Below are 26165 nucleotides of genomic sequence, written 5' to 3'. Positions count from 1 at the left end.
GGAGGCTACACACCTACGTGCCGCTCAACAAACCGTCAAATGTAGCACCGGAGGCAGAACACGGCTCCAAAGGGAGCGGGGGACCCGTGCTGTGTAATGATGGTAAAATGGAGCAGTTTTGCCTGTGCTTGCTTTAAGTGTGTGTGTATGTGTGTGTGTTTGACTATCAGCTGCAACACAGCTTTGAGGGATACAACTGGGAATACATTTTTTTGTTGTTCATGTTTTAAGTCCCCCCCACCCCAAAAAAAGCTGAAAATCCACCACCTAAACACCCGGGGCTCCTTAAGAGCCAAGGATGAGCATTAATGCATAATCTGCTTTAACACTTAACTGTCTATGCTGTATGCTACGCCCCATAATTGTCAAGGCAATAATGACAATGGTAAAAAAAAAAAGAAAAAGATTATTTTATTTTCATAAGCACCCAATGACTTAGATCTCTTCCTTCTTCCCTGCTGTGTTATTGTTTATTTCTGCAGCAGAGGCAGGCGGTAGGTATATTTTGATAAGAGCCATGCCTGGGAGACTGTGCGGGCTCCCAGGGGAGAAGTGCTGTCTGTAGCATCAGCCACTGTCAAACCACTGAACCATTTAACAGTGTTCACAGCGAGATTTCCCTCCTCTTTTAACCCCACCAACTCAAAGGCAGGCTCTGACATTGTACTGAGACAGATGTGAAGGGTCTCAGCCATCTTTTTTTCTCCCCCCCCCCCCCCTTTGCCTTTTTCCCCTTTTTCTCCTACGGCACTTCCTCTCGCTTTTTTTTTCTCTCTTGTCTTTTTCCATTTTCCTGCAGTTTTCCAAGTGTAATGGGGTGAGCAGTGAGACTGGGAAATGTGCTAGACAGGTTGGCTGGTCAGGAACAATACAGGATTTAAACCTTACTAACACACCTGACTGAGTCTACAGGGGAGAGGGCGAGCATGTCTGCATGTGTGTGTCACTATATATGAGTGTGTTGGTGTTTTCCAAAATCACATTAAAGGCTGAATATACAACATTTTACACATAAATATTGCAGAAATCCAGTATATCCTCTTAAATGAAATCTTTGATCGATCCAAGTCCCGCTGTCTGAGATGTTGCCTGAGCTGTATCTACACCGTGTTTTACATGGATGGGAAGGCCGGCCAGCTCATTCCCTTGCGTATAAAAGTTGTTTAATTTAGGGACTATAGAAAAGAAAAATAACATACTGCACTCACTGCTAGTTTAAATTTGAATAAAGTTGGCTCTGATATGTATCGTACGTGTTCTCAGTCACCTCTGAGTATGTATCATGTGAACATGTCTCCTCAGCTGCTTTGAGGCCATGTATGTGTGTCCGTGCACACTAAGCCCTGGCTAACTTAGAAAATCGTGTGATCAAAACTCCTTTAATACCCTTTTAAAAATGCATCACTACATTTCCATATGTTATCAGTGATATTCAAATCTATGCATGCATAGGCAATTCAGGTTTTTGTAGAAAAATAAAAGCCTTTGTTTCTAGTCCTTTGCAAACACACAATCTATTTCCCAAACAATCGACCACAGGGTTGAAGTAAAGGTTATGAAATTCTGTTCAAACACTCTGCAACCCCATTCTGATAGCACCGATTTCAATACCACATCCACTAATTTCCCCATATGACGATGTCGGCAGCTTCCTTTAGATGAAAAAGAATTGAATTAAAATATGTATAACAAGCATATTCACCCCCACCCCCGCTTCCCCCCTCTCCTCACCCTTTGTTGTTCTTTGAACTCTTTCTTAGAAAAAGCACTTTTCAGCAGCTGATAGAGGTTCTGTCGTGACGCAAGATAGATCAGCTGAGGCGCTGTAGGTGCTTTTGCGGTTTGAGGCTACTTTGGAATAGTGTTTGTTACTATTTATTAAGAGCAGCTCCAGATCATATCTCAGTCTAAGTTTATACACATTGACAGCAAGGGATATGCACACGCATTCTGTTGTGTAATTATGTTTAAGGTATTTTTGAGTGAAGCTTCTAGTTTATTTAATGATGTATCTTCTTTATGTTACTGACTCTTTGTCCTTGTAGAGGATTAACAGACCTTGTTTCAGGAAGTCACAACAATTTTTTTTATTTATTTATTTATTTTTTTTAAACAAATTTCAATAAGACTTGAGTTTTAATTTTGTGGATGTGTAAGTGTCTGTGCACATTTTCTCTAAATCAAGGGCCCAGGGAAACAAATAGGAAGTTTGTATTTCATGGCCCTTGAGAATGTGTATTATGCTTGCCATTTATTTTTTTTCCCCCATGTTGTCACAATAGCCTCTTGAACAACTCAAGGATATGAATATTCTTTTTCTGGCATCTTCTATTAAAAAAGTGCAAACAAATTTGGCTGGCTTATTGAAAGCAGCCAGCACTTTGTGATGAAGACTCAGTGTGATTCATTGAGGGCGTGTAAACATTAACGTGAACAAGGGCACTAGGCACAAGTAGGTTTTAATGAAAAGTTTCCATCAAGACAATATGTTCCTCTATTTTTTTTCATTTTGACGGCTTGGTTCAAGTAAACTGAGGAAGACAGAGATATCTTGAGCCCCATCTCACTGTCATGGCAATATTCACCACAAAGAAAACCAGACACAAAAACTGACACCGAGAAGAATGGAAAAACAAAGTGTATTGGCATCTATGCCTCCACTACCATCGCCAAAAACATGCCTTATTTCCAAAGGCAACTTAATTGAGGTTTTAGGTATTAATACTTCCCCATTCTGTGAAGGGCAGGTGGCCCCTGCTGTGGCTTGGTTGGACAGCACCCAGGTAAAGGGCCACAAGAGACTACTGTAAAGCTTGTGTCATTTGGAGCGTATTTATGTATGTGTGTGTGTGCAAGTGTCAGGGTGAATCCCTGCAGGAGGCTTCCCATAATAACGCTGTCTGAGTGAGCAGTGGGCCGCAACAGAAGCAGAGGACCCCAGCTGTCACATGGCCTAGCAGGAGGTCTACGGGGGTTCGTAGCCTCTCCACTTACACACAAATACATGAATAGACCGAGCCAAAGGCACCTGCACAACCCGGCCTGACGCCCCATGAGTACACTAGACATGAGTGTGCCAATGTTATGAAAGGTCAAATCTTTGGGTCAGCTTATGATGATATCCTGTACAAGATATATTAATGATGACCATCAAACCTGCAGTGTCAGGAAATAACCAATAAACATAAAAACATGCGACTTTTTGTAAACATAGCCAAAGCAAAAGGAGCACCATCATGGAAAGAGATCATGCCTCTTTATTTCTTTTTCTTTTTTTTGTTTGTTTAGGTAGAGTGCCTGAGTAGAAATGTATACGTTTCTCATGAATTTCAAATTAATTAATTAATTAATTAATTAATACAAACTGATATACAAAATAACTTTGTTGTATTTGGAAACAAATATTTTTCAAAACTGTCACTGAGCATTCTATGTAGTATGAAAAGCAGGTTACATTTCCATTGTTTAATATGTTCTAAAATTACCCCCTGAAATCCCTTTTTCCTTATCTTTCTGGACATAATGAAGAAACTGCTTACATCACACACAGTGACACAAACGCAGAAAGCTCTTCGCAAATTGTGATCACATGATAAGAGACGGGAGGCCTGTGGTAAGAGAGAATCACACCACCCCTCCTGATGGTCTTATACTACAGAGAGAGAATGAGAGAATGAGGGGAAGAAGGCGAGAGAGAGTGCAAGATGCTGTGCCAGAGAGAAATTAAATCAGTGTCTAAATTATTGCATGATTGCCCATTCCCCAAAGACTTGGGCATCATTTGGTATAAAGTGTCTAATAATTGGTTTTCGGCCATGTCAGACACATGCAATTCCCCCTACTAATGGCTCTGTTTGGAAGAACTGGGCCTCTTGGGTCAGAGAAGGACAGAAAATAGCCAGACGGCAAAAGCACCCGACGTCCGTCCTTTTTTTTCTCCCTCTCTCATATAAACAAGGAAAGAAGAGAGAAAGAGCGACACACAGAAGAGGGGAGATGGCGAGAAAGAGTGTGTGAGCGAAGAGGAAATGAAGTGGCAATAAGTGCAGCCAAAGGGGAAATGCTCTTCACCGTGAGTTTAATACATCAGACTGGGGATTTGGCAGCCCGCCACACAGCAATTGTTTACCTTTTTGCTCACTGGCTGCATCTGTTCTGTTTTGTAAACGGCACTAAACTATTCGCCCGTAAACACCGGAATCAATAACAACTGCTAAGGGAATTCCCTCATCCCGCCTCTCCCTCTCTTCCCTCCCTCTCTTCACCATGCTTTCATTCCTATCCCCAACCCTTTTCCTTCCCCTAGATCTCCTCCTCCTCTCTCTCTCTCTCTGTGTCTTCTCTCTCGCTCTCTATGTTTCTGCCAGTCAAGAGCAATGTGTGTGTATTAGGAGTGTGAGCTGTGAACCCACAGGAGAGACAGACAACGAGAAGACTGATGGCTCGCCAAAAATACCTGCTCTGTTTTTTTTTTCTTTTTGTCTCACATTGTTGTCATTGTTAAAAGCTACAAACTGAAACTGGCCACTGTAGACTTGGAGAGTTAGATATTCCCTGAAATATTGTTTTTATTCTGGTCCATATGAAATGTAAACCATCCTCCACACACATTCTGCTATTCTTTTTTCACACATTTAGTTCAATGTCAAATTCCTCAACATACCGTATGCTTGTTTTCTTTGAGGGCTTTTGATAAAATACACACTGGTTTTATGGTTATCACAATAATGTGGCTAACCATTGATTTTCCTTTTGTTAATAAGAACATCCTCTGCGCTATAATGTCATATAGTGGAGCTCTCGTATAAACATATCATTTTGCTTTCAGCACCAGTCCTCCTTTATTGATTCTCAGTACATTGACCTTTGGTTGAACTCTTCTGCCTGTTACTGCCCTTCCACATTTGACTCTATGCTATATGACACACCTGGGTGCTTTTAAGCACACCCTCTCCATCAACCAGCTATGAGAGCCTCCATTTGGCCTCACTGTTGTGACAAAGGTATAATGAGGTTTAGATGGCTGTGTACTACACTGCTATAGCTTTAAGGCTATTTGGCTAGGGAGACGACCATAAATACCTATATATCCTGGGCAGGCAGAGCTCAATGAGAGGTGGAGGCAGAGCATTGCAAAACATCAAGGTCATGTTCTACTATATAAGTGTTATTTGGTTAGCGAGTGAAGCAGTTATGGGGTCACATGGTGGAATGAGTGGTTTGGAATAAGAGGGACAAAGATGGTGCTGTGGAATAGTGGATGCTCTCGATGAAGTTAGCGTGCGCTGTGCTCAGATGAATGCCTAACATAAGGTGAGATGTTGGGGTGTGGTTGAAGTCAAAGCTCTTCAGAGAATACAGCTACTGTTTCTCTGATGTGTCCCTGTCGCGTGCGGTTGAGATTGTTTACTCTGGAGTTGTTGACAGCTTGAGTTTGCCCCACAGTGTTAAGGCAAAGAAAACACAGTTGATTCGCTGGTGACTTCTGTAAAAAAAAAACAACAAGATCCTTAGTGCGTGTGTGAATGTGCAAGCTAGAGAACCGGGATGACACATGAGTGTCAGCCAGGTCACTCATGTACACATGCAGTATGAGCTTGTCTCTCTGGCACAGACTCCCACTGGACCCCATTACAGGGAAGCTGTGGACCCATGCAGCTTAATTACACTTTCACATTAATGCATCCACGCACAGTCAAATACACACCAAATAATCACACAGCTATTCACACGTGTAGTTGCACACTCATGCTCACGCTCTTGCATGCACATAAACACATGTATAAACTTAGACTTGCAAACTTGAGGTCAGAACTTATTCTGTGGTGACCACATAGTGTGCTGCAGTGTGGCAATTATCCTGCAAGACTGACATGTGTAAATATGTGTAAAAATGTCTTCTGCAAATCAAGTTTTTTTTACATTGACCTGTATTATATGCACATAAACACACTTTTGCATACACAACACAAGCACACAAATACTCCCTGACTCTTTCTCAAAATACAAGCTCTCAAGAACATGCATCTTCGCCTACACACACTCCAAGTCACACCTCATGCATGATTAAACCAGGCCTCCTTGGGGACACTGTGTTGTCATATTGTCAGATTTTGTTTAACAATATAGCAAAATTACATTAGGATCCAGCAGCAATAATGTTACAATTATTGGAAAATGCCCCCCCCCTCCTTTTCCTCTCTTCTCAGTGCTCAATCATCTCTTTCAGATTCAAGGCTAATACTGAGCTCATCCAGTCCCAAATGCCTTTGCAATGGAAGAGCTCATTTAAGCGGACACACAAAAGTATGTGTGCATGTGTCTGGGGGTATGGCAACACATCTCCCAGCCGCCTATTCTCCGGCTTAATGCGGAACATCCCCCGGGTGATGGCTTTGGCAGCCTCCAAAATGGGAAATCCATATTTGCCGAGGGGGTCATCGACGGGTTAGGGGGAGAAAAGTTTTGTGCCAAGAGAGAAGATGTGCATGTGTGACTTCTCAGGGAGCAAAGTTTTGCATATTTTTTCACTGTCTCTTTGTTTATGCGGTGTATTGGGAAAACATGAATGGGTCGATATTTATAAGAGGTGCCGTGCAAGAAAAGACTTGTAGAGGGGGTGTTTTTTGATGAGTGCTTGTAGGCCAGGAAGTTGAGTTGAAAACTTATTTTCATGAAATTGCTTATTCCTCTTCTGAATTGTAAACTTTAGTGTCGCTGTCATTCTTTCTGTTAGTCAAACATATGCCATATACATATAGACTGTTTATTTTCCTTTCTTTTCTTCTTTTTCACTCATATATTTCCCTCATTTTCAGCACCAATGGAGCTTCCCATGAAAAACAGAAGCTTCAGTTTGACCTCCCACCAGCTGAGGGCGTTAACCCAGCTGGCCTGCACACTGCTGGGGTTTGAGAGGACTGTGAAGGAGCTGGTCACTAATATGACCTTTATTGACTGTTCAGGAGAGACTCCATGTGTAAAAGGTAAAACTCTAGACATGATAATTTTTCTTAGAATTTAAAAAATCTAAGTAACCTGGGAAGCACTTTGCGTTAAACAGATAAGAGAAGTATGCATTACAGATGCATTAGAGACAAACGTGATATTATTTTGAGTAGATAATTTAATAATAATTTCAAAATAAATAGTTTTTCATTTACATTGAGAGAAGTATCTGAACTGAAGCAGGACTAAGATCAAGTAGGAAGTTGAAATGTTTTAAAAATGATAAATCAAATAACTCTTTTCTGTGAGTGGGGATGGGTGACAGTTGGGGGGACTCATTACCACAGTATTCTCAAAACTCTGGTTACGGCCATGCAGTTACATCTCCAGAAACACAACACAACATATACACACATGCATCCCCTGGTACAGTATGTGTTCCAGTGGGACTTCTCTGTTGTGTCTGTGGAAATATTACTTTGGCAAGGAACTATCTTTGGTGTTATAAAAGACTTTGGTATCCTTTTCCTCTCTCCCCTTTGAACTGCTGTTGCGGAGATGTTAAATGGAAGCTTTTGGTGCATGGAGTAATTTCCATAAAGGTTACATTTACAAAAACAAGACTTGCAGAAAGGCTCAATTTACAGAGAGGTAAACAGCCTTTAAAGGGCAGTTATCCAAATCATTAATTCCAGGCAATCAAACGGCTTAATTACCAGAAATTCATCAGATGGGCTTAAAGGTCAAAAAGTGATGCGCTTGCTGCTTCCTCCTTCTTCCATTCCACCCGGTCTTGTTCGGCTAAATTGCCTCGCCTGGGGTCTCACTCTTCGCCTTCTGATTAGGAAAATGTGGCCTTGATGTTCACGCTTTTTAATTGCAACCCAATCCAACATCCTGTATGCTTGTCTCCAAGTAACTCCCCCTTTGCTCCCCCGTCTCCCCCTAACATCAACGCAATTTCCCCTCATGGAATAACCCCATATGTGGCTGATAAGATCTTGGTTCAAATCAAATGTAAGCCCTAAATTTAGATTCGTAAAGCCAACGCTGTTAGCATTTACTGCCTTTTTTTTCGTATCCCTCTGAGTCATGTACAGTGAGACTCCGGTCACTGTGGTTCATTTTAGTGAATGGAGTGAGAATGGGAGCTATGTAAGACATACTGTATACAGTTCTTTTCATGTCACCATACTTGGCTCATGCCCCGCTTTTACACATGATACGGTGCGGTACATAACATAATATGGAAATATTCATCCTAAATAATGCATAGGATAGATGCTATAGGCAAACCCAAGAAAGCATTTTAATCATCAGTCTCATGTGTTATTATGACATTGTTGTTCACTGCTGAAATTTCAGTGACATGGTTTGAGATCAAATTACTTTTGTTTTTAAGACGTAATTGTTTTTTTGGGGGGTTTTTTTCCATTTAGGTATTTTGAAAAAGAGAGAGGATTCTGACATGACCACAGATGGGAGGAAATGCATGACAGAAACTGTTCCTCACACACCAGAGGTAAGCTTTTTAAATGTTTTTCTCCATAAACCCTGTCATTTACACTCAGTCAATTAAAAGTTTTAAATATCATTCAAGCTTATGATCTTTGCTTCTGTAATTACATAGCAACAAGAAAGTTTGTCATTGCAGCGTGTGAACAGGTGAATCATTCCCCACAGTTTCAGACATTACTTCACTGTTGTTCTCCTACTTTGCAGACGCAGGTGTTGGAGTTTGAGTGGAGGTCAGCTTTTCGGGGGCTGGTCCCACACATGGCACATTGTGTTAAAGTGGTGCTGGATGATGTTTGTGACAAGAGTCTGCAGCAGGAGGATGCTTTATTTTCTTCAGGACACACCGCCATCACCCTGAGCCCCATTGGTGGAGACACCACACTCACTGAGTGCAACACACCGCTAAGAGAAGATTCCTTGTACACATACTCAGAGAGAGAGACCCCCAAAGTGATAGCAAAGGTAAATCCAGAATTAGGATGGGATTGACTGATAATCGTTTGTCATTATTAGGGACAAATTCTAACAGTGAAATGGAGTCATTGATTTACCACATGATAATCCATGTTATGAATGCCTTGTCCTGTTTGTATAGTCAATTTATTCATTGCAGGATAGTTAATTAGCATGCATGCATTTCCAATTTTCACTCCCTGGCTTGAAGCCATAGATAGCAGAGAAAGCCCAGTGATCCTTTATTATTAAAAAAAAAAAAATACAGCACTCTGTCAACAACAATGTAAATTCTCTTAAGGTCTAACACTCAGGTTAATTGTAAACTCTGCCTGCTTCTCCTCATCCTGTGCAGAAGTATGTTTTGTGGTGCACACCTCTCGTCCCCTCCTCGTCTTCCTCCTTTATTGCTACCTGGCTGAACAATGCAGGTCTACAAACCGAGAGAGATTAATGTTTTGTGTAGCCCCTGGTGGAAATCCCCTTCTATATTCGAAAGCCCAAATGATTTGAGACTGACACAGTTGACACCCTGGATCAGAAAAGGCCTTGGGAAGAGTTGTCAGTATTAGTCAAGGGGGAGGACTCTAAGGACAAATGAGAGACATGGGGAAACCAAGAACCACCATGGAGGATATTATGGGGGCTAGATGGTGTCAAGAGAAGGATGTTGAATAAAAGGGGAAAGTATAGGGTCCTCAGATGATAGAGGGATGATTCATGGAGAAAAAGAAGCAGGGGTAGAGAGGATAAAGAGGGGATAGTGTGAGAGGAGGGATGAGAGGAGAGGGCCTGGGAAATGTCAGGGAGAGGTGAAGTGGGCACCAGAGATTAACTTTTCTCAGGAGGAAGACCAGGGTGTGATGTGAGACCAGGCTTAGTGTCAAACTCTACAAAGGTTGCCTATGTTTAGAGCTGAACTGCCATATATTTACTTCAAATAACAATCTCACTTGCTCTTCTCCTCCTGTTCTTCCTTTTGGTTCACTCTTGCTGAACAACTTTTAACTCCTAAAACTTTCTCTAATTACCACACCTCCATCTCCCTCTCTTCGATATTGCACACTGTATAGACCCTTATTATTACTGTCTCACCTTCCTCCTTTTCCTGCTCCTCCTCTCCCTCCTTACACTGACAGAATTTGTGGCTCTCATCGCTAACGAGAGTCAGAATTTGTCTGTGCTCAGGACCTGTACAACATATTTATGTGTAGGTCAACGCTTCAAAGATGAGAGCCTTTCAACCCAAAGGTTATACATGCATGCATTTGCATTCAATAACACTGCTCCAGATAGACATCCAAGAACAGATATTATATATATATTTTCCTCCCCTTGTCCTTTTTTTTGACATGTGCCCTCTTGTTTGAGCAGGGAGCAAATTACTATACAAGACATAAGCATGAAATATGGCTGTTTCAAAGGCATTATGATGGATCAATATTTCACACATTTATATTCATAAACTTGCACCTCAATCGTCACTTTTTTTCACGTGAACCCACTTCACTGTCTGTATTACCATACATATGCAGGCCGCGATGATACACTTCATCCATCAGACGTCCTTAGATGCTGTACTTTTTTTATTGGCAGTGAGTTGTGCATTGAATGCCGAAAGACCCTCTGTGTTCGGCAGCTGAAACTGGCCCTTTTGTCAGAACCTGAGATTGAGCTCTCCTTGTTTGGGTGGGCCTTTTTTTTTACCTAGAAGCTAGCTCTCTTTTATAGCAACAGTGCCTTTTCTGTAATCACACTTCACTAATGCCCTCACCTCCACTTGTCTCTCTACTCCACACTCTGCACACACAAACAGGCCTCCCGAGCACTCCAAAACTTTACACAATCTCTTTCACCTTGCTGAAATAGTCCTGGTGGGATTTGACGCTTTGATCTCCGCTAGTTAAGGTTTCAGTTTGTGCACTTATGTGTGTGGTTGTTGTCTCTCTTTTTTTGGCTGAATATGTGTGTGCGTGTGCATGTGTGTGTGCGTGTGTGTGTGCGTGTGTGTGCGTGCGTGTCATTGCACATGTTGATACTGTAAGTGTTCTGTATGAGATGCACCTCCTGGGCCTCTCCATCACCCTGCTACTGCTGATTGTTGTGACTGTCTCTGCTTCGTCTCTCTCAAAGCTAAGCTCCTAATGACTACATGCAGTCTGATATTGACTTAATTGTCCGAACGGCCATTGCTCCTAGTCCTTTTAACCCCTCCAGAAGCTTTAAAGAAAAAAAAATTGTGTAAAGAGATTGTGAGATTGTCAATTGTGTAAACATAGTGGAGCCCTGACATGACAGGATGTTGAATTTCACAGTAAGCTCTTACAGTAAGACAAGTTATCAGTGTGTGACTATAGAAGCAAGCAATACATAGATTGACGTCAAATTCTCGATGTTTTATTTATAGAAAATGCATGTTAAGACTTTTTTTAGAACTCACATGCAAATCTGCTCCTTTGCACATGCCTTCCATTGCTCTCAATGTGAATGAGAGTTATATACATTTAGAGGCAAAGTGTTTGTGCATGTATCATGTTCTCGGCAGTAAAAGATGCATGGTATTTTAGCAGTATGCAGAAAACATGTCAAACTGAACTAAACAGAACTACACTATCAAAGCAATAGTTAAAGGAGTCTGTGTAGTAATAGATATAGACTCTTTAGAGTTTGAGATTTAGACTTTTTATTGCCATTGTATAAAATAAAAAAAACTTTGTTGACAGCAATGCTGTACATTTCCAAAACCTTTAATAGTGAATACATTAAAAAAAAAAAATCACCAAATGTTAAATTTTTTTTACACGTGTTAATTTGACTATACAGTGATTACAGTTAATCACATTCTAGCCTTGTGTCAACCATGCCAATTGGAACCTCAATTGTGATATTGATTAAAACCAGTACCAGTGCACTTCAGCTTTCAGTCAATGTCAAGGCAGTGTTTTCCTTGTAGGCCTTTTTCCAGGACATATGTGAATACTGTGAATGCATGTTGCAATACTTGGTGCTGGGGTAGTCTTATATATTGCTGAAACTGTCTTCTCTCTCGTTCTCTCGTGCTCCCTCTCTCCCTCTCTCTGTCTCTCCTTCTCTTTCTCTCACCTTTGATTGACCTTTTACTTTCCTCTCAGCTCATCTGACTCCTCCACCTCTTCCTTGTATATACTGTAACATTTCTCTTTGAATGCTGTGAACATGATTCATGCTTTTATGAAATAAGACAAGTACTCATGTATCCTCAGAAGTAAAGGTTTTATTTGACCTGATGCCAATTATGCATGTTCAGTACCACAGTTTATGCAGAGGGCACGTCTTTGGATATCTGTATTCTACATGTGCACTGATGTTTGCTTTTCAGCTGAAATGGCTTGCACATTGTTTGAGGAAAAAAATGCATGTGTAATACTCAGTTTTTCAGTCTTCTTCCTTGTCATTCTGATGACTCCTCACAAATGTTCCATTATTTATATCTAATGAGGTCTCCTTCTGGTTTTTTCTTTCCCCCTGTTTTTGCTCATACTGACAGAATTCCTCTCTGTTATTGAGATCATCTGGTCTTGTCTTTGCCTTTTTCTCTCCCTTCAGTTCTGTGGATCAATGGTGATCGAGCTCGATGCTTTACTTCCCCTGGCAGTAGCATGCAGAGATGGCTCTCTCCTAGAGGTGCGTTCGAGCTTTGTGGAGGCGTGTGGCCGGACTGCATTCGCCATGCTTGGCCGCTTGCAGGAGAGGGCCCTGGAGGTACCTTCCTCTGCTCCCCTGAAGAACCTACCCGCTCTTATTGCCACTTGTATATATGTGCACCAACGACTGGAGCACTACCATGCCCGACTGAAAGGTTCACATACTGCTGCTGCTAAAGTGTAAGGAGGGGGGCTGTATGTGTGGGCTTGTTTGTGTATCATTTTGTGGGAGAGGAATAGTGTGTTGGCTGATGTGCTACAATGGATGTATGTGTTTTACTTGGTTTTTTGTGTGTAAATCCTTTTTTGTATCCACAGAAAATAAAATTATAATGGGATATTGATTTAACCATGGAAGAGTTTGATTATGTTAATGAATAATGATAATATTTACATGTTGCTGTCCTATGTTCTGCAATTCTAGTAAACAATGAAAAAGAACATGACTAATCATGACGAAAATCAATTCTGCAGATTCTGACTGTCGGGGTCAACATGGTATACTATGCAGGATAACAAACCCTGTGGGTATCATAATAAAGATATGTATTAAAAAAGGATTAGGGGATCACACATTATGTGAGGTATGTAAGAAGGACGGAAAAAAAGAGAAACCTTTGGAAAAAAGAAGCTTGCACAGTTTAAAAAATGGGGACCAGAATGTGAAAAAAAAAAAGAAAAGGAGTAAAAGTGATTGACGGGAGGTAATGACACCCATATTGTGTCTACATCTGTTGAGTTTTTATGCCCCATAATACCCCCTTAACCTCTGCCTCACACCGGGCCCCTCTTAAGACATCTTTGGTGCCCTTGGTGTTCATGTTGTCCCACCTCTGGTTTTCTGCACCCCTCCACCTGCACTTGCACTTTGCCCCTCAGGTCATAAAGCACCTTCCTCTCTCTCTCTCTCTTTACACCCACTAATCCCCCTGGTCTTAAGCCCCCATGCATGCCTCTTAAAACCTTGCCTTTCTCTGGAAATTGTCAAGGCAGGCAGATTTAAAGGATATGAAATGTCACAATAAACTTTTGAAATAAATCATCAGTTTTTTTTACCAATTCAGTACACCTCATGTTTGGGTGATAGCAGCTCTGTAAATATACTGTAGACAGCCATGCATCTGGATTACAGGATTTTGGCCTGCTAGGCTCTGTGTTCTTAATCAACCATGATAGAGCTTTGTTTTTCTGTCTTTAAGTTTTAAATGTTTTGTTTCCTTCCCCTATGCCTAGACCACTGACCCTGCTGCCCATTCAGAAGTACCACGATGCAGTTGAAGCCTTAAAAGAACAGCTGACCAGCTACTGTTCTCAGGTCTGTTCCACCTGCATTCTTCAAGATGCAGAGAGTCACCACTGGGCTGACCCTAAACCCTTCTACGAGGTAAAATATTGAGAAATTTAAAGTAAATGTGGTTTCTTTCTTTCCTCAGGACATACATAAAAATATCAACATACAGCGTTTGAGTCTCTTGTATCATCTAAAATACACTAAATTAACATATTAATTGTGTGTGTACAGTATATTCCTAAAGAAACTGATAAATAAAAACATATTTAATATTATCTTCTGTGAATTTCACCACTTTTATTTTAGAGAGTGGATATTCTAATGCCACGTGTCTTAGTAGGCTCTTTTTTTCTATTCTTCTGTACTCTGTACTCTTAGGAACTCCTGGAATTATACTCTGGAGCTGTTTCGCTTATTCTTTTTATTCCCACAATGCATCTTTACCTCCCACTCTCCCACTTCTAACCGAGCGTTCTCCTCTGAGCTCCCTGAGAACATCTGTGGCTTCCATGCTGCCCTGGGGCTCCAGGGATTCAGCTGTCTGAAGTCTGCAGTCTACACTGCGACTGTCTGGAAACAGCATAGGGCCCCTGAAACTCCCCTACCTTTATGCCCTTAAACCAATCTAAACCTCCCCTCACTTTCTTTCTTTACTCCGCTTTTGCCTTTTTTTCTCTCTCTTTGTTCCTCCCTCCTTCTCTGGGTCACTGGTGTCAGACAGACCTGCTGTGCGCAGGTGTGTGCTTTTGTTCAAGCATGCCTGTGTGCATCTGTACAGATGAATGCACATGTGGGTGTGCAGCAGCATCTCCGGATGTGCCTTTCATTTGGTTTGTGTGTGTGTATCTATATATTCATGTCTGTTGAGTATATGTTGTATGCATTAAGTTTCCATCTCCTGGAGCTCTAGCTTTGTGTACCAGCTCTGTCAGGGTTAGTGTAGCTCTAGAGACCCTTGAGTTTATTCGTTCTTTTTTGTTGTTTTGCCTTGATAAGAACACATGAATATTTTTTAAAGTTATTTTCTTTCCTTGCCTTGTTGGATAGGATTGCTAAAGAGACGCAGAGAATGTTAGGAGGAGAGACATGGGGGTGACATGCAGAAAAGGGCCGGGGTCGAAGTCGGAACCTATAGTCGCTGCAAGAAGGACTGCAGGCTCTTCTTATGTATCTTCGTATCAGTTGAACTGTTAGGTTATCTGGATTCCCAAACACATGAATAGTTTTTTTCATAGATGGAATATTTAAATTGGGAATGTTGAATTAATGTGTTTCTGACTGGGGGCGTGTTTTGCTTAAATTTCCAACGGTAAATGGACAAATTTCTAAGGATAGATATGAGTAAAATATTATTAGGTTTATGATCATAGCCCTGCCCCAGCCATGGCCTTTTTTCTTCTTAGTATATGTGTGTAGTATATGTCATCTTACAGCCAGAAGATTCCTGGTTTGAATCCCTGTCAGTACACTCCAGCTTCCTCCCACAGCCCAAAGACATGCTCACTAGGTTAATTATGACTCAAAAATTGCCAAAGGTGTGAATCTGATTATACTTGGTTTCGTGTTGTTGGCATTGTTATTGACTGACGGCCAGTTCAGGGTGTACCTGTCACCCAATGACAGCTTCAGCACCCCCTACGACGAGGTAAGCAGTATAGATAATAAATGGAAAGAAGACACAGAATGCTGTAACTGACCAGAGAACTGTGTTTTAAAAATGGTTGTTTGAACAGTTAAAGGACATTCATAAGTTCTTTACAAGAAAATCCACAGAAAACTTTCTTGTGAGTACTTCACCAACAGAGCTTTCAAAGCCATACAGGGAATGTTATACACAGTTTCCAAGTGTAGTTCCTCCTCAAGTTCCTATTCCAGATTCAGTCTTCACTATAGCCAAGCTGTCGTCACTGACAGGAATTTGTACCTAGTTGACCTAGCTGATTGAATAAAGTTAGACCTGAATGAATGGATAAAACAGCACAACCGCACATGTAGTTTTCGCTGCTCCTGGTTTGGATCTAATGTCTGAGTCCACAGGCGAAGGATGGTGGTGTAATCCCGGACATAGAGTTCGGTCACGCTCCCCATCAACCGCAGATCCCTAAATGACTGGCTCTAGGGAGGAGAGGAAGGGGAAAGGAAGGGGAGAAGGAAAATATAAGAACGATGAGGTGAAATGGGAAGAAAATGAGAAGGGACCAAAGGGCATGATGATTTGAAGACAGGAGGAAGTTTTGGATATTTCACCACCACACACACACAGTTTATTGTTAGAGGTTAAACATGAGGTGTTCAGATGAGTGGAGGTATATACTTTTCAACAAAGCCACAGGATAAAAAGCTCTTGTTCTTTTCTCCCTCTCGCTCTCTTGCTCTCTCTCCTGCTCATATCTTTTAGAGGGTTCTTCATTTCCTTTTTTCTCTCTGACTTACTTCATATGTGTGACCGGTGTGATGTGTTCTCCAGTTCTGGACTTTAAAGCAGTCGAAAAATCCCAGTGGGGGTAGAAACCCAGGTGCAGAGTGCAGGTGGCATGACCACCGAGACATCCTGGTGTTGACAGTCCTGCCTCTGTCTCGGTCTCTCTCTTTCTTTTCTTTCATGGTTTTTTTTTTCTCTCAGTCTGTCTCACTCTATCTTCGTGCCCTTTTCCTGGTTCTCTGTTTTTGCTTCAGTGTCATTACCCATATCACAATTTATCTTCATCTGGAACCCCCCCCCCCCCTCTCCTGTCCAACACTTTCGTCCACAGGGTGAGCGCTGTTCCTTCTCCGTGCAGATGTGGTTCTACTTTTTGTGTGGTCTCCGGAGCGACCTGTGGGCAGCGCTCCCTCCGGAGTTAGCTAAAGAGGTGTTGGGCCAGGTGCTTGCAGAGACTCTACAGCTGCTGGTGCAAAGATATGCCAGAGCCCGTCCTTCATACAAGAGACTCCTGCAAATCAGGTACTTTATTTAAAAGGTGGCCTCATTTATGTATACTGAACACATCATTTCACTCATTGTTATATAGGAATTTATTGCAACAGGCTGCCAGGAGTTTTTGTCTTTTTAATGGAGCACAAATAGTTGTTTTAATGTCAATGCATCTTTTTTTCAGTCCTGAAAGGCTTATTTTGTGGCAGATTTTCCGATCAAATCAATGCTCTCTTCAGACACACCTACAGTACTTCATCCCTTCGTCCCCCTCCTGTCTCCACACTGTTTCACAAGCAGAATTCTGGCAGAGACCCCATCAGACAAGTGCTAATAAACATCCGAAAACAAAATTCCGCCATCAATTTCAAGTATGGGTTTACATTTCAAAGAAGATCAGGTTATTTAATATTTGTCACTTTGGACCGTAAAAACTATTTTATTTAGTTTTGGTAGTCTGATGGTTCTCCTTCTGTTGAGTCGTTGCAAAAACCTGCCCCTCTACTCTTTGTAGCAGAGTGATGACAATGCAAAGTTAACTGTGACACACAGAAGAGTCACAAAAGAGTGAAAAAGTAAATGCGTATTCCACACATGTCGCACCACCTGATGTCATCACTGAGCCTGGTTTATGTTGCTTTGGGATGCATGTGTTTCTAGAGGGACATTTGTAAAGTGCAAGCTTGCCTAAACAGATGGCTTTTTTAAAGTTTCCTATGTCTACAACACACATATGGATACTCTTACAATATCTCACCTCTCCTGCATCAGTCCGTCCGTGTGTGGGTTTAATAACCATGTAGGCCACATGAAGAGCAAGGATGAGGAGAAGAGACATGATGAGCAGCTCTCCTAAACCAATTGAGGAAACAGATTTAGAGGCGTTGAGATTTAAAAGCAATGACTTTTATAGTGAAATTCAAAGCCGCCAGTACATTTAACTTTCAACAGTAAAACCAGCAGGAGGTCGTATTATCTGACTGCCTGCGCAATGAGCCTGTTATGTCATGATGTAATTTTGGATCTTAGCCTTTGAAGACAGAGAAGCTTGGCTTTTGTGCATTACCATGATAGTGGCTTTCTCTTTCTCTAAATGTGTTCTCACATATTCCCTCACATCTCATCTTGTCCCCTTTCATCAATACATTTGCCTTTTCTCGTTCCATGCTCTGTGTGTGTCAGGTGTGACATAACAGCCGTGTTGATGTACGTCGAGCAACTTATGTGGAGTGTGTGTGAAAGTCCTGAGGCTCTGGTGCACTCCAAACCTTTGTCACCAATTGCCATAATAGCAGGAGGAGCAGACTGGCCATACATAATCCACAGCCTGTGTGAGCAACTCCTGACAGTCCTGGTCATTGTCACAGCACCCCTATCTTTGCTGCACAGGTTAGTATGCTCAGCGTTTTCCCTCACCAGAAATTTCCCTCTCTTTACAAGGTCTTTGCAACCTTTACTTTAACTGGTTGGGCTACAACTGACAAAAATAAAAAATGACATTACTTTAATCCACACAGAAGGATGTATTTGATTTCATGAAATAACTTCTGCAGAGGTGTGACCACTTAAAACAGTGTATTGTTTAGGAATTTAAAATGTATATACAGTATATATTTTTTTAATGTGCATGTGTGATCTCAATTCCTGCAGAGTATTTATGATTGATCCTGCAGAAACGTCTGCACCAGTTCAGCCTGACAGCCCTGTTGTCCGATGGCTAAATACCATCAACCAAGACCTCTTCACTGAGCAGGTCATACGGTATGTAAAATACATCACATCATACCATCCATCAACCTTATCACAGTAGACGCATATATTGACATTCACTTACAAACTTGCATACACGCACATTCTGGTATGCCATGCCATCACGCCGTGTGTGTGTGTGTGTGTGTGTGTGTGTGTGTGTGTGTGTGTGTGTGTGTGTGTGTGTGTGTGTGTGTGTGTGTGTGTGTGTGTGTGTGTGTGTGTGTGTGTGTGTGTGTGTGTGTGTGTGTGTGTGTGTGTGTGTGTGTGTGTGTGTGTGTGTGTGAAACTTGCTGTTGCTCAGGGCTTGAAGCTTGAACTACTGCGCTAATATAACACAGATGAGAAAATAATGAAAAGAACTTCTGCTGCTTCTGACACTGATTGCGTATATATATATATATATATATATATATATATATATATATATATATATTGTTGGTTGCTGATCGTTGAACACATTGCGATGTTTATATCTTTGCATGTGTGCATGCATGCTTACATATGTGTACATGTGTGTCCAGTTACTGTCATGACCACCAAAGTGCATTCAATCACTCTCCCCTTTCACCCTTGACTCCCCTCTCCTCCCCTCACATATTTTTCCCTCTCATAAGAGGTGATGTTATTGCGGGTTGATGGCACACAAATCAAGTCTACCCCTGGCTCCCCAGCTCCTAAATATTGTAGAGCTAAAATTGTTTTACTTTTATGACCTCTTTATTTCTTTGCTCCAACCCCCTGCCGGCATGCAAATTCGCCAGAGGGCCTTTTTTCGTTTTTCCCAGGTCCAGGTCCACAGGTCCTCATCCTCGTGGCCAAATCTCTCTGCAGCCTATTAAAATAAAACCATTGTTATGGTTATTTAAAAAAACAATCATGAAACCAGAAAGCAAATAAATAAATCATCCAGCATAACATAAGACTATAAAACTGTATCTGAGTTGTGTTTTCTGGTTTATTATATATTTGCATTGGGGTTTTTTTTCTTGCCTTTGCACATGTGTGTTTGTGTATGTGTGTCTTGGTTCTGTAAGCTGACCCTCTGCTGTAGCCACTTAGATTTATCAGTGTAGTTAAAAGAGGACTTCTTCTGGATTTGCGGTCCTAGTGACATCATAAATTGCACTGTCAGATTGAGGCATCGCCTTCCTCAGTCAAGCAGCAGGGTGCACCCCGCTCTCGCTTTCTGCCTCAAATAGTATGGTTAATTTTGGGCAGCCACCCCCTGCCCACTCCCCTCTCCCTCCTCCTCGCTCTTCAGACAAACTCTGTCCATTCCTTCCATTAGGTTTTATTGAGATGTATAAAGTAACATGCAGGCGCACACATGTCAGCATGCGCTCACACTTGCACACATACATAACCACAAGCCTAGGCTCTGAAGGGTGCACACAAGAATACACTTACACGCACACACACCAAGGATACGGCTCATTACCCACAGCTGGCTGCAGCCTCTTGGTTATACAAAAGATGTAGGAGGGGGGTACTGCTGTATATTCATGTATTTGGCTGTCTCCCAAATGTTAATTTGGTTTTAGCTGGCCAAGATTAGAGCTAATTCCTTCCCGGTGCACACTATAAGTAAGCAAGAGTGAAAGCATTTGCAGACTAAGCTCGTATCAGGAGTGAGTGACACTGAGGGAAGCTCCCATTGAAACATAAACACTTTTTCCTCCCAGATTGTCATCCAAGACAGCTGTGATATCAAATTTCGTCTTTCACTTTGAAGGCTTTTTCCTCCTTTGTTGTCTCTTGCTAAATGGACTGCTATCTGTACGCTCACCTGACACTGCAGAACTGTCAACATTGTTTTCCTCCTCTCTTCTCCCAGAGATGGTCTTATGGGCCAGGCGGCCTCTGCATGTCAGCTGAGGCTGCTGACCTCTGACCCTGGATGCAATCCCAAGTTGCTACTGCAAATGTTGCTGTACAGAGACTGTCACCTGCCCAGAACACTCCTAGAAAACTCTTGTAAGTCTGTCTGTTAAGTGTGCATGGATTGTGTTTTTATTTTTGTATGAAGAATAGAGATATATCATTTGAGTCCATAGTTTTCAATATTCGAGAAGAAAATTGAACCTGCTTCACAAGTTCTTGAATGTTTCCTTTTATAAGAAAATAAAAATAACCCTGAATCCACAGAGTGAATCCTTCAGGAGCCATGTGCAGGAAGCTGTTTACCAGTGTCTTAATTATGTTGCCCTGAGATCCTTAGTGAGTTTTACAGACCTTAGATGAGCTCTATCCATTTTATGAAGTTATCATCAGCATCTTTGCCTTCATCATCATTTTCACCTTGCTCACCATCATCACTAAATCAATAGAGAGTAGTAATAAACACTCAACAGGCCCAGGCGGAGCACAGGCGCTGACCTTTAAAGATTTTCCCTTCCTTCTTTCCCCTCCGCACCGGCAACAGTCTAACCTTTAAAGACTGTTGTGCACTCGCACATTAATTCACATTATAGCGACCTCATTAATAACAACTCGCACTGTCTCATTCTCTCGCTTGGTCTGAGTCTGGCTCAGAGGCTCTGCAATGCTTCTCCCCGCGCACTGCTGTAAATCAACGCTGGAAGCGCTGACTCTCGCGTGTTATCACGTTGACGGGCTAATTAACCAGGAAGCAGACAGACAGAGAGAACAGCCTGACTGAATGCCTACATTCCCATAATCCACTGCCACTTCCCATACATGGATATACTTGACTTCTTGGTAGAAAGCAGACCCTCAGTATCGATCATAGTAATAATAAGAGTCTGAAACCCCTGAATTAGACTCTGATCTATCTTATTTAACACTGTTTTGTGTATTTAAAAAAAATTCTGCTGTCTAATAATGCATGAACATGTTAACTTTGGTGCATTAGTAGTTCTGCTTTAACACAGTAGTTGCTCAGTGACAACTTTTTTAAAATAAAAGATTCAAAGGTTTTTGTTTGTCATATACGCATACAGGATGTGCAGAGAAATGTTTTTGTGACATGTGCTGTACTTCTGTATTCAATTCAAACAATGAAAATATAATGCAGTGCATTTTAGTAGAATAAATAGAATACAATACAATAATGTATGATTTATATCGCAATACTAATGGTTTATATTATTCTAAATAGCTAAAGAGCCAGCTAGCAAGCTAAGCTAACTGAACCGATCTTGGTTTTAAAAATGTTTTAATTTAGCAGGGGATTACAACTCACATACATTTGAAATAACATTTTTCGGCTTTTACACAGCTCACACTAAATCATGTGATACACACACACACCTACACACACACACACACACACACACACTCTTCCTTTTTATTATCATCAGCGTGTCTGCTTCCAATTAGAGAAGTCTGCAGAGAGGGCCCTAGTGACTGGTTGACTGGTCGTCCGGAAGATAAACAGGTGTAGCTATTGGCTATGTATCAAGGTTGGATAAGCTCGGAGACTGAGAGGGAGGGAAAGAGAGTGCGGAAAGATTGAAAAAGCTATCGAGAAATCGACATGAAAAAACAAACATGCTGGAGTTACCGTATGCAGCAGCAGTAGTAGAGACTCTACAGAGATGTGCGAGCGCATTGTCATCTGTTTTTCTCAAGTGTTCTGTTGCTACATAATGGGACCATTATTAAAAGGCACCTAGTTAACCTGCCATGCTCTCCAGCACCTCACATTGAAATTAATGTTAGTCACTCTTGTTCCTTCGGACAGTTGCAGCCACAGCAGTATTATACAGAGCAAACTCTCCTTGAGGACCAATTACAAGACAGGCTGAGAACAAGATGCTCGTGTAGTCCACATCATTCTGGCTAATGGGCTGATTTTAGGATAGTTAGGTTGACCACTTCTGACTCTTTCTTTAAGTGAAAAACCAGGAAACCAAGTGATAAAGACAGGAAGAGTAAGAAAAACGGTCATCATCTGGACCTTGATGGGTGGCTTTAGATTCCTACATGCCTGTTATTATGGTGGTCATTATGACTGCAGAAGCTAATTTAGCTTTGTAATTTTAAAATAGTCCAGAATTAGTCAGACTAAAGCCCCGCTGCCCTCCATCACAGCGCCCCCTCATTGACTGCTGCGTAGCATACACCCTCCTATTCAAATAGCTGTCATCTCCCACACAGCAGACTGACAGACCTCTGGATGTCTGCCACCTCTGGAGCGGTGGGCCTTTTTCCTCAGCAAACCCCTGTCAACTGAACACGCACACATTTACATGCACACAAAACACATATAGACATCCTTAAGGGTAAAACACGCACACACCTCCATCCGCAGCCCTGTGCTTTTCAGACAGCAACCCCCACAAGGACACCCTGTCAAAACCTCTTCCTTTTCACTTCCTGTCTCCATGTGCTGTGGGGCTTTGAAATCTGTTCCTTTTTCTGTTTTTTTTTTTTAGTCCGTTTTTTTTTCTCTCCCATCTAACACAGATGTGGGTTTTTCTGCTCTTTCTATCCCACAACGCCTTTTGTTCACCCTTTCTGTTAACATGTGTCAGGTTGGGCAGCCTTGACATTTTCCGATGTGTTTTTGTGCAAGGAAATCAAGGTGCTGTTTCATAGGATAGAGTTTTATACAGTGTCTTTCACAACCTGACTGCATAAGGTTGATATTTTTTCTGAACTGTGATCCAAATAACAGTTAGATTTTACACTCACTCAACTGGATCCATGAGAGCAAACGAGTATAGGGTTTTTTTTAATCCCTTTGTGTATCCTGTTGTTCGTGTGACAGTGTCAAGTGTTCTGAATATGAAGTTTCATCAAATCACTGACAATGTATTGAACCATTAAGTGTCTAAATGACTCAGACTGACTCCTTTTCTTCTTCCTCCTTTTTTTTTTTTTTTAGACTTTTGCCAGGAGAGCCGATTAGAAACATCTACAGAGCTGCACAAAGCAGCAGATGACTTCTTGGTCACATTGTTCAATTTTTTCAGTTCGTTAAACAATGTTCCCAAGGCCTTGACTCAGGTCCTTGAACGGTACCTGGAACAGGCACACATATGGGAACATCTTTACACACTGGCAGGTAAAGTGGAAACCAGCTCACCTTTAAAGATAAAGCGCAAAGGCTCTTTACTGTAGATTTGCATGACTTTTATGTAAATGTGACTTCAGCAGTTATTGGTAGAACTCTGTTTTCAAGTAGACGTAATACTTAAATGCAATAATGTGAAGAGTTATTAAAAAAAGATACATTTTAGCTTCAGGAGAGCAATTCATTATTCTCATTATTTTAGAGGTTATAGGCATACATGCTCTGTAGTTCATTGGAAAAAATACTGTACTATCAACCTAATGGGTACTGAAAAACTCTGATTAAAAAATTCTAAGTCAGAGCAGTTCTTGTGTTTTGATAAAGAAGAGTCAACTTCTTAATTTCAAAAATAATACCTAAGTTCTTTTCTTAATTCCATGGTTGACGTCACATGCACGTGAGCTAAAGCACACATTTAATAAACTATTACAGAGATGGCAAATGACTCTCCAACTCTTTATTTATTTTAGTCTTTTTTTGGTACAAACGTTGATGCCGACCTTAATCACAACTACTTTGGAGTATGGAGCTGGTGGTGATTTTTTATTTATTTTTTTATCCTGGTTGAGAGGTAATTATTGTAGCATAAAGTAGGGTGATTGAAAAGAGTATTTGGATGGAGACAGAGCAAAGAGAGGTTGACAGAGGGAAGGAACCAAAAAAAGTTAGAATGAGCAAGAGAGAAATTCTCAATGTCATCCAATCATAGTTTATCCTCACAGGGTAATTAGTTTAATTATTGGACTGTGCCAAATCTGTGTATTATAATTTTGGTTACAGGATGCCCCCCGTGCCCCCATTTCTATTTAAACTGTTCACTGAGTTAGCTTTCATAGATTACTTTACTATTTCTCCACTTATACTGTTATTTCATCACACTGTAGCAGGTTGTTTCAGATCAATACACCAGTCGATATGATAACGGGCAGTTTAAAGTCTGAGAACCAAGTGACTTTGAAAAATAGTCCTCGGTATCACCTGCCACAGAGCGCTTCTCCTTCAAAAAGCTGTATCATTTTTGGTCCCATGCTCCTCTTTTCCTGCGGGTCTGAGGTCACACTTTTGTGAGGGGTCCCTGGAGATAACAGTGTGCCTCCGCTGCTGTCGCAGCACTATATCTCTCTGTTGTAGCCTTTGGTTTTACAGCCAAAGCAGTAGGAATTTTATGGGTGCCATAGAACTTGATGCTGTAGGTGCTCTGTTATCGATATGAGCAAGATATGAAAGGGCAGAGCTTGAAAGACATGGTGCACCTGGGGAAGGTTGTATGATTTGTGCTGTCAGGCCACCTGGGTTTGATAGACAACATCTGCATTTAACTTTCCACTACTTTATTAAATTCTGAAATTTCTACAGAATGGCTTTGCAGTTTTTGGATGTGTAAGGAATTCAAATCTATGTTTTACAATTTTTTCAAAAGTGCAGTAAATCATACATGTAATGATTAAAATATAACAGCTGAAAGTACTCATTCATATTGCCTATAATAGGAAATTTAACCCCTCTTTAATTTGGTATCAGTCATGACTTTAAAGTTGCTTTTACTTTGACAATTTTCAGAACATAAAAAAGTGCATGTCTTTGTGTCCTTGGTTCAAGAGTTCAGACTTTTTAGGATTTAAGACTTGGTATAATGATAGAACAGTCTTTTATTAATCTGTTGTTTCCTAGTTTAAACCCCCGTCAGACAGGAGCTTTTCTGTTAGGTTAATTGGTGACTCTAAATTGTCTGCAGGTGTGAATGTGAGTGTGGCTGGTTGTCTGTTTCTACATGTCAGCCCTGTGATTGACTGGTGACCATTCCAAGGTGTAGCCTCGCCTCTCGCCCAATGAAAGCTGGGGTCATCGCCAAATAGAGACTTCCTCGCGACTACCCTTAAAGTTTGTAGTAATGGAGGGTTTTTTTTAAATAAATCATGTATCTTTTCTGCTTATCAAATTCATCTAAATATCATTTTTATTTTTTCACAATACTGTCACCAAGGTAAAGAAAGAAAAATTAATATATATTAATTATTAGTTCATATGCTGGAGCAGAGGTTTTCTATGGTCAAGTTATAACTTCACTGGAGTCGATTTAACAGTGGAATGTGTTACCTGATTTTCTTCTGTTTGTACTTGTATAGTTCAGCTTTATGTTTTTTTAACTATATTTAAAGAGAATGGATAGCAATACAATGTGTACATCCTTAAGATGAAGTCTTAAGAGTTTGATAGACTTCCATGCACTCTTCTTAGCCTGCTTATTCATTTCCCTCTTCTGTCAGACACAACAAGAACTGTACCTGTGGTGATCAGCTGTGTTCGAGGGATAGTCAGCAAGTCAACCAACAACCTCCTGGTACACCTGGTCTCCATGGTGACAAGTTGGCAGGCAACACAGGAACCTACTGCATCGTTGTTCAAGCAGAATGTACCGGAGAGCATCCTGGCTAAAGTACCCAAAGAATGGAACTACACAGCACAAGAAGCAAAGGGAAAGGAGACGCTGACGAACAGTATGCAGAAACTGAGTGTCGCATTTTTCAACTGAGATAAACTTTAAAAACCCAGAACTTAACTTTCTTT

The 26165-nt window shown here is 41.2% G+C and overlaps 1 protein-coding gene across 4 annotated transcripts in view; it reads left to right on the top strand.

The window, feature by feature from the left end:
- kiaa0825 (KIAA0825 ortholog) overlaps positions 1 to 26165 on the top strand; it is a 102338-nt gene that overhangs the window by 13766 nt on the left and 62407 nt on the right. For all 4 annotated transcript variants that reach the window (XM_079337660.1, XM_079337661.1, XM_079337659.1 and 1 more), the window contains exons 7-17: positions 6819 to 6986; positions 8388 to 8470; positions 8671 to 8928; positions 12505 to 12782; positions 13836 to 13986; positions 16647 to 16837; positions 17990 to 18196; positions 18458 to 18568; positions 20394 to 20533; positions 23409 to 23588; positions 25865 to 26095. In XM_079337660.1, coding sequence (XP_079193786.1) covers positions 6819 to 6986; positions 8388 to 8470; positions 8671 to 8928; positions 12505 to 12782; positions 13836 to 13986; positions 16647 to 16837; positions 17990 to 18196; positions 18458 to 18568; positions 20394 to 20533; positions 23409 to 23588; positions 25865 to 26095 — 1998 coding nt within the window. The remainder of the gene's footprint in view (positions 1 to 6818; positions 6987 to 8387; positions 8471 to 8670; positions 8929 to 12504; positions 12783 to 13835; positions 13987 to 16646; positions 16838 to 17989; positions 18197 to 18457; positions 18569 to 20393; positions 20534 to 23408; positions 23589 to 25864; positions 26096 to 26165) is intronic.

The sequence above is a fragment of the Symphodus melops genome (assembly GCF_947650265.1).
Source record: "Symphodus melops genome assembly, chromosome: 1".
Lineage (NCBI taxonomy): Eukaryota > Metazoa > Chordata > Actinopteri > Labriformes > Labridae > Symphodus > Symphodus melops.
Note: the sequence above shows the minus strand (reverse complement) of the source record. Positions and strands in the feature narration are given on the sequence as shown.